At 30.3% G+C, this 17,429-nt stretch overlaps 2 protein-coding genes across 5 annotated transcripts; both read right to left on the reverse strand.

Annotated features, from left to right (window-relative positions):
* Window positions 1-2,447: 2,447 nt before the first annotated feature.
* On the reverse strand, window positions 2,448-4,746 carry LOC132800283 ((R)-mandelonitrile lyase 1-like). The gene is made up of 4 exons (XM_060813635.1): window positions 4,658-4,746; window positions 3,764-4,426; window positions 2,710-3,505; window positions 2,448-2,595 (listed from the first exon to the last, which is right to left on the reverse strand). Exons 1-4 carry the CDS (start codon window positions 4,743-4,745, stop codon window positions 2,550-2,552), a joined length of 1,593 nt encoding a protein of 530 aa, XP_060669618.1. The 5' UTR covers window position 4,746; the 3' UTR covers window positions 2,448-2,549.
* Window positions 4,747-10,351: 5,605 nt separating this feature from the next.
* On the reverse strand, window positions 10,352-13,094 carry LOC107405927 ((R)-mandelonitrile lyase 2). Of its 4 annotated transcripts, none has more exons than XM_048469061.2 (4): window positions 12,921-13,094; window positions 11,690-12,292; window positions 10,765-11,611; window positions 10,352-10,588 (listed from the first exon to the last, which is right to left on the reverse strand). In XM_048469061.2, exons 1-4 carry the CDS (start codon window positions 13,003-13,005, stop codon window positions 10,552-10,554), a joined length of 1,572 nt encoding a protein of 523 aa, XP_048325018.2. In that variant the 5' UTR covers window positions 13,006-13,094; the 3' UTR covers window positions 10,352-10,551. The 4 variants fall into 4 exon arrangements, with proteins under 4 accessions (XP_048325018.2, XP_060671428.1, XP_048325012.2 ...); XM_060815445.1 differs by having other exon boundaries at window positions 11,690-12,271; window positions 12,921-13,093; XM_048469055.2 differs by having other exon boundaries at window positions 11,690-12,316; window positions 12,921-13,093.
* Window positions 13,095-17,429: the final 4,335 nt, after the last annotated feature.

Raw genomic sequence — 17,429 nt, forward strand, 5'->3', positions numbered from 1 at the left:
TATTATATATAAACATATCATGGTTTTGATGTGATTATAGGCACTTTTTTCTTGATCGTATGTGGTATTTGCCTATATCTTGGTCATCTGACCAAGGAGCATCACGTTGGCTTTGAAGCAGCTGCATGGTACTCTTGTTTGTCTTCTTACTTACTTCATAAGGAAACTCATCTGTTTTCATCGGCTTCGCCTTGCTCATGCCAAACAACTAAAGTAATATCTCCACAACCCTCCTTTGTGAAACTGCGAAAGTCCTACTTTTCCTATCCTTTTGAATCTCCATTCCAAAAAAAGAAAAACATTCAGGAGTACCATTTCTATTTTAAAAGTACTTGACCATTGAAAATATGTTATATTGTCATTTTTGGTTCTTGACTTGGCTATAAGATAGTAGTTTTCGCTCCTTATACCTTTTATTTATTTATTTAATTTTTTCTCATCATCCAATATTATTAGCTATTGTGAAAACACTATTATAAATCACTCCATAAATAATATTTTTGTCCATTAATTTTTAAAATTTTAATATAAAAAATAATAAAATTAAATATTTTTAATTAAAATTTAACATATAAACCAATAATTATTATAAATAATGACAGATAATAAAATTTTATACAGTTCATATAATAATAAATTTTAAAATTTAATTACTGATTAAATATAAATTTAATAATATATTAAATTTTATTTGAATAAAATAATCATAGAATAACAAAAATAGATAATTATAAATAAAATTTTTAAAGTTGAAAAAGAAAATTCTCATGCTAAAATCAAGTCAAAACCTAATTGTGTATATATATATATATATGAGCATATATTTTAATTGATAATTTACGCTGTCACATGGTAGCGTGTGTCCGTGCCATACCAAGGAGAAAATCTTCAGTGCATCGGTGGTACTGGCTCAGCTGATACCACTCCAAATAATATGCTGACATGTGGATGATTTCCAAGTTGGATAATCCTCCAACAAAAACTCATTAACGCTATTAAGCACCGTTTCTATTTTGTGCCTGCCTTCTCCGCCTCCTCCATCGAAGCTGCTGCATCCTCTGTGCTAGTGGAACAAGCTGCTGCCCAATTATATATATATATATATATATATATATATTCATTGTTTTATTATAAATTTTTTTGTTTTAAATTTTTGGGCTATGCCTCCCCATTATCAGAAAAAAAAAATAGTAAAAATTAGTGGACAATTGGCTATGGATCCAGTTAGATTTTTTTTTCCCTCTAATTTCTCTGTAAATTCCATTAAAGCTGAAAAAAAAAACATTTTCAAGGTAAGTAATTGTCTCTCATTAACAACTAAGATTTACAATATTCAGAAACTTAAAGAGGTGAAATAGAGTTGAAACCAAGTCCGCCGGAGCTGGAGTAATTTTTTTTGTGGTGCGAAAAATGACTATGCATGGAAATCAATTTTATTTTATTTTTTTTAAAAGGTGTTCCATCGGATCTTATGTATGAAAAGATCGAGGGTATTTCTTTAATTAGTGATATGTTGAAGAGGGAATGGTGGGAAGCGATTGTTCTTGAATCCATGAACATCCACTATTTCAGAGAAAGATCATGAGAAGGTGGGTGTTGAACTAGCTTCGGAGGCAACAGATGTACTCATAAATTTCGTAGTGCCCACCGAATTAATTTTTGATGTACTCTAATTATTTTTTACCACTTTATTTCATTTTATTTCTTTCCTTTCCTTTTATCACAGAGGATGCAGCAGCTTCAATGGAGGAGGCGGAGAAGCCAAGGCACAAAAAAAAACGGTGCTCAACGGCGTTAATGAGTTTTTGGGGGAATGCTGTCGACGTGGAAATCATCCATATGTCATTCAAATGTCATTAAATGAAAGGGAGAAGTACTGAGTTTTGAATACTCCAGGAGTATTGGAAATATTTCCTCTCAGTTGGTTTATGATATGGCTTTTTCTAACATATGTCAGCAAATCATTTGAAGTGGTATCAGCTGAGCTGGTACCACCGATGCACAGAAGATTTTCTCCATCCCAAGGACCCACCAGTTCGTTTTCATGAGCTGGGCCGCATAGATGGGAGAAATAGATAGATATGGCCGACAGCTGAACGGGCTAACCAGCTTGCTATTGGTCCAATTTCTCTTAAAAGTCACACATTCACATTAATAATTCTGGTCAACGCAAATCAAGTTTGTTTTTCTTGTTGCATGATACGACTCTTGAAGTCAATTGCTTACGGCTACACACCAAGGAAAACATTATTAGCCACAATTTATAATCATAACATTAATACTTCCACAGTAAATATCAAAATAATATTAAATAGAACAGTTACACTTTCCTCTTTTTCTCAATACATCTGAGGTATAGAGAATATGACCGTTTAGGTATATATCTAATTTATCTGTCTAACTTTTCTTTTTCCTTTTTTTTCTTTTTTTTTTACTTTTATTTTCACAAAAAAAAAAAAAAAAACATTTTCTTTCTACTTTTAATACGTCTGAAAACAAAATGAATCACCGTTCAACTTATTTTGCCCTTTTTTGCCATATAAAACAGCCTACTTTGCTCCATTTCTTTCCCGCACCATCTTAAGTCCAACGTACCTGTGCCCAACCCAAAAGTTCACAACAAAGGATTATGTATAATTAGAAACCAACAATATCTGCCAAGAAAAACAAAATTAAACATAAAAAGTTCAAAAAAAAAAAAAAAATTACCTTCCTAACATCATAACCGTAGCCTGAGGGTTAGTCCCCGGTGACCTATTGAAGATGGATCCATCTACAACACGAAGAGCGTCAATCCCAATAACCCGCAAATCACCATCCACAACCTTTCCCACCAAGCATCCTCCATGATAATGCCAAATGGTTTCTAGTGTGCTTCTACAAAAAGCTTCTACACATTTATCATCTTCCGGGTTCTTGGGATATGGAGTTCCCAAGAACACAAAACCTTCTCCATTATTAGTCTTAAACTGTTCCATGGTTTTGGTGTTCAATAAATCACCTATCTTCCTCACTCCTTTAACACAACGAGCAAGGTCTATGGGATTATCAAAGTAGTTGAATCGGACATTTGGGCTGATTGTAGCATTAGATGAGGATTTCAGCCAGAGGGAACCAGAAGAAATTGGCCCTGGGATTTTCTCGCCGACGCCTGCAACACTTATGTTGGTCGAAGAAGATGGTACTTTATATGAGAGGTTTTCTATGTAAAAATCGCTTGTAATTCCTACTACCTGTAGATTGGATTGGTCCAGTGGAAATGGGGCGATAATGGAGACCCTGTTAGTAGGATTGTCGGCCATAAACTTACCGACATAAGGATTTGGTAGAACGACCGGTATTTGCAGTGAAGAAAGGTGAGAAACTGGGCCAACTCCACTGAGAAGAAGAAGTTGAGGGCTTCCTATTGCTCCTGCACTCAGTATCACCTCTCCTTTATCTCTTAACATTGCCCGGTGATGCAACCCCTTAGAATCCGTATATATGACTCCGGTTGCCCCCAAACCTACATTGTAGTGCAGCTTTAAAATTATTCATCAATGGAAGGAAAAAAACCGAAAAAAAAAAAAATCTTTCTAGATCCTGACATTTTTTTTTTTTCTCTAGAATCATCCTATTACCATAAATAGCACTGACAATAAAAGGTGAACAATTACTAAGAATAGGCAGATCCTAGTCGTACAAAAACATTTGTCCTCTACTTGTGTGTGTGTATATAGAAGGAAAAGCTACATATAAATTTTAGATATCTCTGCTTACGTACGTGATGCAATATTGGAAGAGATAATGATTCTCTCCACTGTGGCATGAACTGCAATTCTCAGGTTTTTAAGTTCTCCTCTGTTAAGAAGCTCAACTGCTCCATGTCTCCTTCCTTCATCATCGAAGGTGGAACCGCTAGCTTTGGTTCCTATCTTGTGATCCAAGCTAAACCCATTATCCGGAACAACTCCAGCTTCCAGGAGAGCTTGTTTGATAATGGATTGCCAAGTTGACAAATTGGTCTGGAAAACAATTGCATCTTCGACCCAGTTATAAGCGTTCCGAACCAAACTCCTGTCCCAAGGAATCCCTGATTTCAGATAGAATACTTCATCGGCTCTGGTGTACAAACCGGCATTGATCATGCTGGTACCGCCCAAGATCCTGCCTCTTGCATTCGCAACGCCGTCTTCCGAAGTGAATCTCTGAGCAGGTGTGTCTCCGTCGTCTGTCTGCCGGAGAGTAGTGACGAATCCCTCCGCTTTCAACACTTCAGGGTGTGCAGCAGGGACGCTACCCCTTTCAAGGACAAGCACTGAGTAGTTTGATGATAGAGTTGATGCCAAAGAGCAGCCTGCTGTGCCTCCTCCTACTATTATGTAGTCGTATTTTTCCTCTGCTGGGAGATCAGTTGCATTGTGTACGGATTTCATGTAACTAAAATCTGCAGAGAAAAGAATGCAAAAAGGTCATGCAATTAAGAATTATAAATTAACATGAAATTAAGTGCTCGTATATTGCAAAAAGGTCACGCAATTAAGAATTATAAATTAACGTGCAATTAAGTGCTCGTATAATGTATATATGGTCTTTTTAATGCAAAAGAACTTACAGATGAAATTTGGCATTTTTTTTTTAAAAAAAAAAAAACTCGAAATAGATGTTGTATATGTACCATTAGCAGATGAAGTGGGCAATGCAAGAACCACTAGCACTTGAGGATGGAAAAAAGAAAAGAGCAGAAGCAGAGCTAGAGGAGCCATGGAATAGTAGTTATATTGGCAGGAAGAGTTTATTTGATTCCTTTGAAATTTATAGTGGTTTCAATGCTTTCTTTAGTTTTTTTTTTTTTTTCCGTATTTCTTAATGTTTTTCCTTTTTGTTAATCGTTTTTGTAGCAAGCGACTTGAAATAGAATATTGTAACCTCATAACATACTTACTATCTTTTATGTAACTTATAAGGTGCTTACTACAAATGTACATTGAACACATATATAAATTATATATATAGATACATGTATAGATGACGTAAGAAGGCATGGCTTCAACTTTTTTGTAACCGCCTAAACAGATCGAATAGAATTTCATTTTTCTTTTCTATTATTGAGGGCAATAAAATGATTATGCTCGTGAGAAAAGAATTAATAGTTTTGCATTATTATAATTAAATACATCGATCAATATATATTTATATATATATACACACCTATATATCTGTATATAGTAATGATTTTATGAACTACCTAATTTACTTTATTATTAATAATTTAAGGTATGATTGACAAATAACATATGATAATATTAATTTACAAGTTTTATTTTTTATTTTTTATTTTTATATTTTTATTATAAAAACCTAATAAAAAAATGAACTTTTAATCATATTCTATTAAATTGTCATTGATATGTAAATAATATTAAGTTTTTCTTTTAAAAAAACATAAAACTTTTCTACATTTTCTTTTTTATTTCCATTTAGTACCGTGCTACATGTAGAATGGCACCCAACCTTACTGTCCAAAAAAAAAAAAAAAAAGAAAGTTATCACCTTAGTGCTGCATAAGAAAAGAGGAAAAAAAAAAAACAAAAAAATTTTAAAAAAGGAAGAAGTTAATTTGTGTTACTCAATTGCAAAAGTAATCAATTTAAATGCAAATTGTAGAGAATTCATTCTAATTGTTTTGGGTAAAATAATATCCATGTGAGAGGTTAGGTTCAAGGCCTCAAGTTATTACCCCAAATTAATATCTTTACTTCTAAAATAAATTTGTAGATTTGAAAATTGAATCAAAATCTTAATATTGACCGTATGTTCAAATGTAAGCCAAAAAGAGTATATGAGATTCGATATCCTTCTTGTGTGCAGAACGTAACAAAGTTGCTAATTATACCAAATCATGACTTTGACGAAATGATAAAGAATACTCGGCATTCTTTTGAGCCGTACGTGGTCCGCATACTTAATTAAAATTGAATATATTGAATTTGGAAATTTAGGGGGAAAAAAAAAAAAAAAAAGAAAGAAACCTTGCATTTGTATTTTGCTCACACATACATAGTATTACTTTGGCAGTTTATTCATCCAAACACATATGGAATCGTCATTGCTCAAAAATAGTAAGATATACTTTTGAACTTTTATTTAATTTATTCGCAATGCCTAAACCAAATTAAATAAATATCTAACATAGGCTAGCCAATAATATTATCCATTTATTGAGAAAAAAAAAAAAAACCAACTTTTACGTATAAGCTCCATCTTTTTTGGTAATACCCCAATCAGTCTAGGCAAGCCACCCAAAAGCCAAGTAGCTAATAGAATAGCCTAATTTAATGCCCATGAGTCTCATACGTAACATTGTTTTAAAATTAATTGCATTTTGATATATATCTTCAATTGTTAAAGTTTTAGATTTTCAGGCTTTTCAATTTGTAGCAATTTATGCCTATTGGATTTCTAATTAATAGGGCTTAATAACTATCTTATACAATTGATATTAAAATATATCAAGTTTCGAATTATAAAATATTAAAATATAAAATTTTAAAACTAATTTTACAAATCTATATTAAAATTAAATACAGTTAAAAATTCAAACAGTTTTAGATTGATGGTCCGTACTAAATATTTAAAAATATATATATATACAAAAAAAAAAAGATATTAAAAATACCTTTAATATTTTTCAGTTTTAACATTAATTAATATATTTTAATACTAATTATATAAGATGACAACTAAACAAGGTCCAATTGCAATAAACTAACCATTAAAGGTAGTAGTTTAGCTAAACAAAAGCTACACAACCATCTTACTTGTAGGTCTTAGAGTTATGGTTTGACTTTTATTAAGAATATTATTGCATTGGAAGGTTACATAATGCATGGCGCTTGAAAAAAAAATACAACAAATTGAAAAATCAATAGTTTAAACTATTAAATTGAAAAGTTAAAAGGCTAAATTGTAAAATTTTAAAAGTTGAATGTGATTTGCTATAATAAAGATTTGTTATTTGTATTGTTCCATAATATATGCGCCTAATTATTTACATATGTATTATTCAAAAGATAGATAGAAAAAAAATAATTTATGCTTATATCCCTTAAAAGATATGTATGTAAATATTTTAGGCACCAATGAATAAGTGCTTTTATAGCAAAATTCCATTGTTGAGGTTTTTTTTTTTTTTTTTTTTTTTTTTGGTACCACTAATGTATTTTATCTATAAAGGAAAATGAAAATCTAACACTTAGCCAAAGCTATTTGAAAATACACATTGGATGGCATAGTTTGACGATTTTGGCCATGTTATTCGATGGTTCCACCTTTACGATGTGCAAAATTTAGTATCCTGCAAATGCCAATTTGCAACCGTACATGAAGCATACGTTGAATTTAATTGATCAACTCCTTTATTTTCTTCTTTTAATTGGCTGTTGGCATATAAATTGCATATTTAGAATATATAGACGTGTGAACAAGGTCATATTATCAGCCCAATTAATTAAAAATAAGAGTTAAATACACTTTGCCTCCTAAATTATTACCCTTTTCTTTATATATATTTTACCTTTTAAATTATGAAAAATAAATTTTAAAAACACAAGCTATTAATTTTTTTGTTACTTTAGTTTAATTATACCATTTTAATAGATAAATTTTATAAAATTAATCGTGCATAATTAATCTAATTCTATTGGAAAACAATTTTAGTTTAATTTATTTCATTTTTAATTAATATTTATGGCCTAATTTTGTCAAATTAATTTGAAAAATTAAAAGAATTGGATTAAAATGATAAAAGTAAAATAGTTCACGATAATGTGACACTTTTTAAAATTTAAGTGGTAAAAGTGGAAAAAACAATATAGTAGTTCAGAATCCAAAATGCATTCAACCCTTATATTTATCATGCTGCTCCCACCAAGGATCCTTCCTCTCACATTTTTAACATCATCTTCTGATATGAACCTGTGAGCAGGTGTCTTACCATCGTCTTCTTGCATGAGATTAGCTTATCGCCCGTTTGCATTTAAGGCGGTTGGGTATGCAGCAGTATATAACACTGCCCCTTTCAACCAGGACAGAGTATTTTGCTGATGAAGTTGTTGCAAAAGTGCAGCCTGCTGTGCCCCCTCCTGTCACTGTATAGTTAAATTCTTCTTCTTCTTGTAGATCATTGGCATTATACACAGATTTCACGCAAGTAAAATCTACAAAATAGGGGATGTATAGAACCAGAACAAAATTAAAGCATGTATAGATCACTAAAGTGCAAAATAAAAACATTTAGGCTAAATCACTAGCTTGTCCAACCCTCTATTCAACTAAATCAAGCTTATCGATGACTTGAAAGAAAATGCTAGCAAGGAGAATCATTATTCCATAAAACAGAAATACATAAAAAGTAGAATGCAAGCTTTGCATATCAAATATATACGTACATGTATATACTGTGTGCTAGTGAATAAAGAACAATATTTGTGCAAAAATTAAAAGATGTTAATGTGGCTTTCAATGAAAACAAAAATGAAAATGGTTTTGTTGATAAAAGCTTCACTATATGAGTTTTTAACCACTCATTTTTCTCGATTAAGTTCTCATAGTTCATTATTTTCTTTCTGCAGAAAGATCCCTCTGCTTTCAACACGTCCGCGTGCTCAGCAGGGACGCTGCCCCTTTCTAGCACAAGCACTGAGTGGTTTGCTGATGGAGTTGACACCAAAGAGCAAGCTGCTATGCCTCCTACTATTATATAGTCGTATATGTCTTCTAGTGGTACATCATGTTGCATTATATACAGACTTCATGTAACTAAAATCTGCAGAGAGAATGTAATGTGAGATCCACATTGGTTGGAAAGGAGAATGAAGCATGCCTTAAAAGAGGGTGTGGATATCTTTTCTTTGCGATGCATTTTGACAAAACCGTACGGGCTGGGTCCAAAACGGACAATATCGCATGCGGATGGACTTGGCTGTTATATGTAAAATGTCATGGAGAGAATTATATTTATTCATGATAATAATGGAAATGGCATAATAAGTTGAAAATAAAGATAGAAGTCAAAACATATCTAAAACATAGATTGACTGAGAAGAAAATTATAAATCAACGTATGCGATTAGATGAACCATATGCACAAAATAGCAACTATTTCATTATATTTTTTTCAAAACTCTGAATGTATAGTTTATGTACCAGCCGAAGTGGGCAATGCTGGAACCTACAGTACTTGGGATGGAAAAAAAGAATAGTGCAGAAAAAGAGCTAGAGGAGTCATAGATTATTCTTTACTGGCAAGAAGAATTTGTTTGATTCCTTGAAATTTCTAGTGGTTTCAATACTTTTTTTTTTTGGGTTTTGTTTTAATTTGTTTCCCTTCTTTTTGGTAATCGTTTTTGTAGTAAGCGATATTGTAATAGAATATTGAAACCTTATAAGATACTTGCTATTTTTTTATTGTAAATTATAAGATGCTTACTTGAAAATGTACATTATTTAGCAGAGAGAAAAACAAAAATACTTGAAAACATACATTGAAAACGCGGGGCACACACACACACAACGTAAGACGCAATGGCTTGAACTTCTTTGTGACTGCCCAAACAACTATCTAGCCATAACCTTTAAGTCTGTATTCTTGCAAGTAGCTAAAATAGTTTTTCCTTTTTCCTTTTTACTATTGAAGTTAATAGGAATTCATATTTGCAAGAGAAAATAATTGTTTTGCCCTGATTATGCATATATAATAATTAAATATGTCTACAAAAAAAAAGTTTATGCATATATTCTTTATAATTTTAAGCTATTTAAAAATTGCAGATGTAAGGGTTATACTATTCAACTTTATTAGTTAAAAAAAAAATAATAAGGAAGTTATCACCTTTAGTGCAACGATCAAGAAAAAAGTTACTGCCTATAGTATTGCCGAAATGCAAAAGCTATCAATTTAAATGAAAATAGTAGAGATTACACGCAAATAGTAGAGCTGATAAAAAAAAAATGCAAATTGTCAAGAATCCATTATAATTGTTTTCGGTCAAATAATATCCATGTGAGATGTGCGGTTCAAGACTTATGTTATTACCCTAAATTAATATCTTTACTTCTAAAATAAATTTGTAGATTTGAAAATTGTATTAAAATCTTAATATTACTTGATGAACAGGAAGCCAGCCGTATGTTCAAATGTAAGCCAAACAGAGTACAGTGGAATGCAACAGAATAGAAAGTTGCTAACTAAGCCAAATCATTGCTTTTGACCATATGACATGAACACTCGCCGTAATTTTGGGCAGAGTGCATGTGGTCGCAAACTTAATTATAGAGGAATATTTTAATTTTGAAATGAAGAAAAAAAAAAAAAAAAAACTTGCATGTGCAATTTTATATTTTGCAAACACATACATAGTATTACTTTAGTAGTTTATTCATCCAAACACATACGGAATAGTCTTCGTTCAAGAATAGTATGATACATTTTTTTTAACTTTTATTTAATTTATTTGTGATGCCTAAACCAAATTAAATAAATATCAAACATTGGCTTCTCGATTTTGCTCTTCAACTTCTTTCCTGAAGCATCTTAAGTCCAACGTACCTTCGGCAAATAAAGAAGCAAAACCAAATTAAATTAGATAACAATATTTCATTAAATATATAAATAACAAATATTCTACTCCAGGCACTCGGAAAATTACATGGAAGAAGGGGGTATATAAAGTCAAAATCGCGGCGCGAATAAAAATTCACAAATAAGTCTAAATAATAACTTACCGGCCCAACATCATGATTGTGGCCTGAGGGTTGGTCCCTGGTGACCTATTAAAGATGGATCCGTCTACAACGCGAAGTCCGTTGATCCCCATCACTCGCAAATCACCATTCACTACCTTCCCCACCAAGCAACCTCCATGGTAATGCCAAAATGTGGTGACACTCGCTCTACAAAACTTGTCCATTGCCGACTCATCAGACTGGTTCTTTGGCAAACTTGGTCCTAAAAACATGAAACTTTCTCTGCCTTGCAAATCTCTAGTCTTAAATGGTTCCAGGGCTTTGGTCTTCAATACATCACCAACCTTCCTCACCCCCTTAACACAACGAGCAAGGTCAATAGGATTATCAAAGTAATTGAATCTGACAATTGGACTGACTCTCACTTCAGAAGACGAAGCCAATCTGAGTGAACCGCTCGACAGGGGTCCTTGTATTTTGACTGCAATGGTTGCCAAACTGGCATTTAACGGAGATATTGCGTTTGGGAAAAGGCCAAAAGGTATAGGAAAAGAAAATGGCAGAGTATAGGACAATGTCTCTATGTAATTGAATTCACTGGTAATTCCTACAACCTGTGCAAGTGATGGGTCTAATGCAAATGGGACTACAATGTTGATGTTATTGCGAGGATTATCAGCCATAAACTTCCCCACATAAGGATTGTGGTGAACAACTGGGATTTGAAGGGAAGACAGGTCAGGAACAGGACCAACTCCACTGAGAAGAAGAAGTTGAGGGCTACCAATTGTCCCTGCACTCAATATCACCTCTCCTTTGTTTCTTACAAATGCATGATGAGTCCTCCCTTTTGAATCACTGTATTTGACTCCTATGGCAGTCAAGCCTGCATTTGAATGCAGCATTATTATCAGTTAATTGAAGAAAAACAGGACAAATTTCCATAGAGAAATGTACAACTCACTTGAATCTTTGGAAGGAAACTTATTAGAGATGATGATTCTCTCTACTGTGGCCTCAACTGCAACTTGCAGGTTTTTGAGTTCTCCTCTGTTGAGCAGCTCCACAGCTCCGTGTCTCCTTCCTTTGTCGTCGAAGGTTGAACCGGTAGCTTTGGTTCCTACTATGTGGTTCAAGTTAAATCCATTGTCAGGAACAACCCCAGCTTCCAATAAAGCTTGTTTTGCAATGGATTGCCAAGCCGACAAATTGTATTGGAACACAATAGTCTCTTCCACCCACTTGTATGCCTTTAGAACAAGATCCTTGTCCCATGGAATGCCTGATTCTCGATAGAATTCATCTTCGGCTCTGGAGTAGATACCAATATTGATCATGCTGCTCCCACCAAGAATTCTCCCTCTGGCATTTGCAACTCCATCTTCTGATCTGAATCGTTGAGCAGGTGTTTTACCGTTGTCTTCTTGAATGAGGTTAGATAATGTCCCATTTGCGCTCAAGACTTGTGGGTATGCGGCAGGAACATTGCCCCTTTCCAGGACAAGCACAGAGTATTTTTCTGATAAAGTTGCAGCCAAAGAACAACCTGCTGTACCCCCTCCAATTACTATGTAGTCATATAATTCTTTAGCTGGTAGATCAATGGCATTGTATACAGATTTCATGTAACTAAAATCTGAAGAGAATGTGAAGAACAAGGATAGAATTCAACAGGAAAAGAGTAAGGCTAAAAGAAAAGAACTATAGAACAGATAGGCATATAATTGCAGGACCGTTTGCATCCTAAGTAATTTATCTAGTTTAACTTTCGTTTTGTGTTTGTCATGAAGCAATTTTAATTTCCTTTTTTCATAGTTTGTGTTACGTAATGGAGTAACTAGATTGTGAAAACAACTAAAAATGTTACAAAATAGCATAATTTTTTTTTTTTTAGATAAAAAAACATATATATCTTAACAAATTGATTGTGTATATGTAGAATTGACTGCTAGTATGGTTTCTGCAAAAGAACTAGAAAATGTTCTGTTAATTTGATCTAACATGATATGAGACCTTCGAAGCAGGCTACAAACATCCAAATGCATCTCGATTTGGTTTTTCGTTTTTTGTTATTTTTGTTATTATTATTATTATTATTATTATTTGATAAATTGACCAAATTTGGAAATATATGTAGGAGAAATAGCTAGGAAAAAGGTCCTAAATATTAGAGAGATGTAAATGGGTGTACTTACTATAATCAGACGAAGCGGGCAATGCAAGAACATCCAGTTGAAGATGAAAAAGATAAAAGAGCAAAAGCAGGACTAAAGTAGCCATGGTTTATATACCTAGCTAATTGCAGGAAAATTTCGATATTTTCTTCCTTGAAAATTATAGTTTATTTATAGCCTTTTTATACCCAAAAAAATAAGCGGCTTGAAATAGAACATTGAATTCTTAATATATACTAGAAAATTAATGAAAACTACATCAATGAATTTTTCAGTCTTACAAGCTACGTATCTGATAGAATAGACTATATACCAAAAAGATAAAAACAAAAAATAAAATAAAATAAAATAAAACCTAATAGAATGCTCTGTAACTGTAATTAACCCATGAGAATGGAAAAAATCAAAATGTCATGGGTCCTAATTAATGTCCTAATTAATATAAGGCGTAAATTAATGAATTTGCTTTTTGATATATGATTTTGATTGATGGTACATACAACGTTAATAGGTTGGCTGTGTGTAGATTCCTAGTCATTATTTGATAAATAACTTTCTCATAATACAGAAAAGCAATTTACAATGTTGCTCGGCTAGATAGTATGTTTTTGTGTGGTTTGGTAATATAGTTCATTTTTAGTTTTTGTTTATTATTTTTATCAACCTGATTATATGTAATTTATTTATATTAAGTATTAGTTAGTAGTAGTTTAATATCTAAAAGCATCTTCAAATAATTTTTTAGTTGTATTATGCCCAACTTTTTTTAATATAAAAAGTAGTTTGACTCTTTAAATATAGAGAGTTAAATCCATTATTTATTTTAATTTAATGTATTATGAGTTTTCATACATTATTATAATATTTTTAAAAAAATAAATTTAAAAAAGGGCAAATAGAAATAAAAACAATAAATATTTATAGATAAAAAAAATAAAAAAATAAAAAAAAATTATTAGAGAATTTCTAAATTTTCACTTTCTATTTTAAAAAATGCCCTTTATTGTTTAAAATATATTCTTTATTTTAAAAATCATTTAAAAATGCTCTAAATTGGTTATAAAAGTTTAGGAAGAAAGATATATATATATATATAACAAACAAAAAATTTATAAAAATTGATCACAACTTCAAGTTGTATATTTTTTTCTTTCCTTTAGGTTTTTACTTGTTAAAGTTGCTTAACAAATTTTATATACCACTAACTAATACTATACATAAGCAAATTACATACAATTCTGTAAAAATATGTTTTTAAAAAAAATAAAAAATAAAAATCAACTACGTTACCAAATGACATCTTAATTTTTATTTTAGTTTTTATTTTCTATCTAATAATGTATGATATGATTATTTTAAATATATTTTCAAACAACGATAAATTTAAAAGATAAAAAAAAAATACAACATAATTTAAAATGGTGTTCAATTTAATATTTTTTTTTTTAATTTTTCTCTCTTTATTGTATAGTTAACTAAGATGTCTTAAAAACTCTAACCATGACAAATTAACACTGACTAACATTTGAGATATGAAAATTACTTACAACTAAGTATAATAATAATAATAATAACAAAGAACCAGCCAAAAAAAAAAAACTATATTTCCAAACACCATCTCAATTATAAAAAACATTATTAGATAGGACTTGTGGTGCGTATTTCCAAACATCACCTCAATGATAAATAATATTATTAGATAAGATTTGTCATGCGTGTTTTCATAAATTATCATGTTTGAAATGCACCTTCTCAATCATCGAGACTTTGCGATTTTTGAACAGAGTTTTGGTACATAAATACTAAAACTAAAACAGTGTCAGATGCAACTTTGTTAATTATATTTTAATATTCTTAACTATTGTTACAATTTAAGTCTTTAATTTTATATTTTTAATATTTTTAATTTAATAGTTTAAATTTTTAATTTTTTAATTTATTATAATTTAAACATTTTTGACTTTGATTTACAATGTTTAATGGTCATCTCATGCTAAACAGTATTAAATTTCGAATTAAAATTTATTAAAATATAAAATCTGAAAATTAGTTATAAAAATTTATATTTTTAATATGTTTTAATTTAAAATTCAGTATTGTTAAATATCAATTTGATAACTTACGACAACTTTTCTTAAAAATAAAATATACCAAAAAGCAAAATATTAAGAATAATTTTATTATTTTACTCTTCAGTATTTTTTAATTTGAAAATTTATAAATTTATAAAGTTTAACTATCGTGATACGATAGTTAAATTCTATAATCGAAAGTTGAACAATGTCTAACCTGCAACAAATTAAAAAAATTGATATCTAAATTGCTATATCAAAAAATTAGAAGTTTAAATTGTAAAACTTTAAAAAATTTAAACTACAAAATGCGATTAACCCTTCATTTTACAACCAGATTTTGAATACAAGCGATCAACTTGAGAGCTACAGTTAATATTTATTACTATAAATAGGACTTTTGTTTCCAATTCATCTGTTACAAAATTTCTATTGTTCTTATTTAAGTTATTGCTAGATGAATTTGATGTAAACTATTCTTTTGTCATTCATCTTTGACTTTTTTATATTTTTTTTGGTGATATTAATGTATTTTACCTAAAAGAAATTGAAAATCTAACACACAACTTGGGCAAGCTATTTGAGACGTAAATATTGGATGGCAGGTTTAATCATTTTGGCCCTGTGATTGGATGGTTCCACCTTTATGATGCGAAAAATTTGGCATCCTCCTAATACTAGTTTGCACCCATACTTAAAAGGCCACAGTGAATCTAATTGATCAACTCCTTTATTTTCTTCTTCTTTTTGTTTTTTTTGTTTTTTTTTTTCCCTATTTCTGTTGGTAAACTCTTCTTATAATTAGCTCTTAGTATATATATATATATATAACATTTTCTTTTATCATTCTTTATCATATGAAAGTTAAGATTTAAAAATAAAATTTAAAATTTAAAAATGATAAAATATGAATTTATTAATATATTAAAATTTTTATTTAGGTAAATTAATTGTATCTAGACTTAGTAATTAATAAATATAATTTTAAATTTTAATCATTAATATGATTTAAAAGTTAAAAAAGTAAATTTTAATATTTATCCTGACATTAAAAACTTAATTTGAATAATCATATATATATATATATACAAAGAAAGCATGAGAATGAATGAGAATGGATCGAATCTAGCCTCTTCCTATATATATATATATATATATATATGTATAATATTCGCTTAGGATGTATAAATGTGTGAATAAGGTCATAATATTCATCCCATTAATTAAAATAATCACTCTTTTTAACATATCATTGAAACTTAATATTTTCTACCTTTTAGTTTTTTTCTTCCTAATAATAATAATATTATTATTATATTATTATTATCATTATCATTATCATTAATCTTATCTCTTAGTCTCTTTACTCCTCTATTTCTTTTTCTTCTACTCTCCCTTTGCTTTTTCTTTTACTCTTCCTCTACTTCGTCTCCAGTTTGAGCCCGCCAAATTACATCTACTCTCTCTTTGCCTTTGTATTTACTCTTCATAAGGACCTACCAAATTGCTATACTCTTCTTTCATTATTTTTTTATTGTATTTTTATGTAAGGGTCCATTAAGTTGCTTTTAATATTTATTATTTACTTGAGGTCGAATGGTAGTCCTGATGGTTGGAGGATTCTATGAGCTGGATTCGAATTTCATCAGCTAAAAAAAAAAAAAGAAAAAAAATCATTATTTACTTTAGATTTTTGTTTTTTCTTAAATACCATTATTGGCCAAACTGAAAAGCCCAACACCTCCGTGGAGGCAGAAATTAAAATTCTGTCCATCCCCGTATTCAGAAATTGGATGAAATTTCCTTTAATATAGTATCAAATATCAATTTAATTTTATAATTTTTTTAAAGCCGTTCATCCTTCCCCTCTCTGGTCTCTTGCATGATCATTTTCAAACCATTGTTCATTCTCCCTTATCCATTAATTATTTACTTAATTTGGTACTTTATTTTTTTGAAAACCGTTCATCTTCTTCTTCTCTCTCGTCTCTCGCAACATACCTTGACACCAACTCTATGAATTTTTGCACTTTTTCTCTTTATCTTTGTACTATTTTACATATATTAAGCATTTTTTTTTTTGGGTAATATGCATTAAGCATGTTTGTTTGCCTTAAATAGTTTTTTTTTTTTTTTGTTTGTTTTTATTATTATTATAATTGTCCACTGCTAGAAAAAATAAAGAAAGATCATAAAACTAGCATGTCTGAAGGTTAAAAGCGACTCAAATATCCCAACCGTAAAATTTTCCTAACGTTTTAAGTCGGGAAATAAACTTATATATATATATATATATATATAGATATACCCTTCTTTTAACTTTGTATACATTTTAATAATCAACAATCTCATTAAATACAAAATGTGTAAATAAAAAAGAAAAAATTACATGGTTAAATGGATTTCCAACCGAATAGATACACGTGTGCTTGGAACACTAAGGGGAGTAGTGTAACAT

This window comes from Ziziphus jujuba, chromosome 1 (genome assembly GCF_031755915.1).
Source record: "Ziziphus jujuba cultivar Dongzao chromosome 1, ASM3175591v1".
Lineage (NCBI taxonomy): Eukaryota > Viridiplantae > Streptophyta > Magnoliopsida > Rosales > Rhamnaceae > Ziziphus > Ziziphus jujuba.

Coding starts and splice junctions, on each gene's coding strand:
- LOC132800283 (XM_060813635.1), bottom strand. CDS start 4,745: ATGGCTCCTCTAGCTCTGCTTCTGCTCTTTTCTTTTTTCCATCCTCAA. Junction 4,427..4,657: donor GCCCACTTCATCTGCTAATG/GTACATATACAA, acceptor TTTTCTCTGCAG/ATTTTAGTTACATGAAATCC. Junction 2,596..2,709: donor ACGGTTATGATGTTAGGAAG/GTAATTTTTTTT, acceptor GGTTGGGCACAG/GTACGTTGGACTTAAGATGG.
- LOC107405927 (XM_048469054.2), bottom strand. CDS start 13,005: ATGGCTACTTTAGTCCTGCTTTTGCTCTTTTATCTTTTTCATCTTCAA. Junction 11,612..11,689: donor GTTTCCTTCCAAAGATTCAA/GTGAGTTGTACA, acceptor ATTCAAATGCAG/GCTTGACTGCCATAGGAGTC. Junction 10,589..10,764: donor ACAATCATGATGTTGGGCCG/GTAAGTTATTAT, acceptor TATTTGCCGAAG/GTACGTTGGACTTAAGATGC.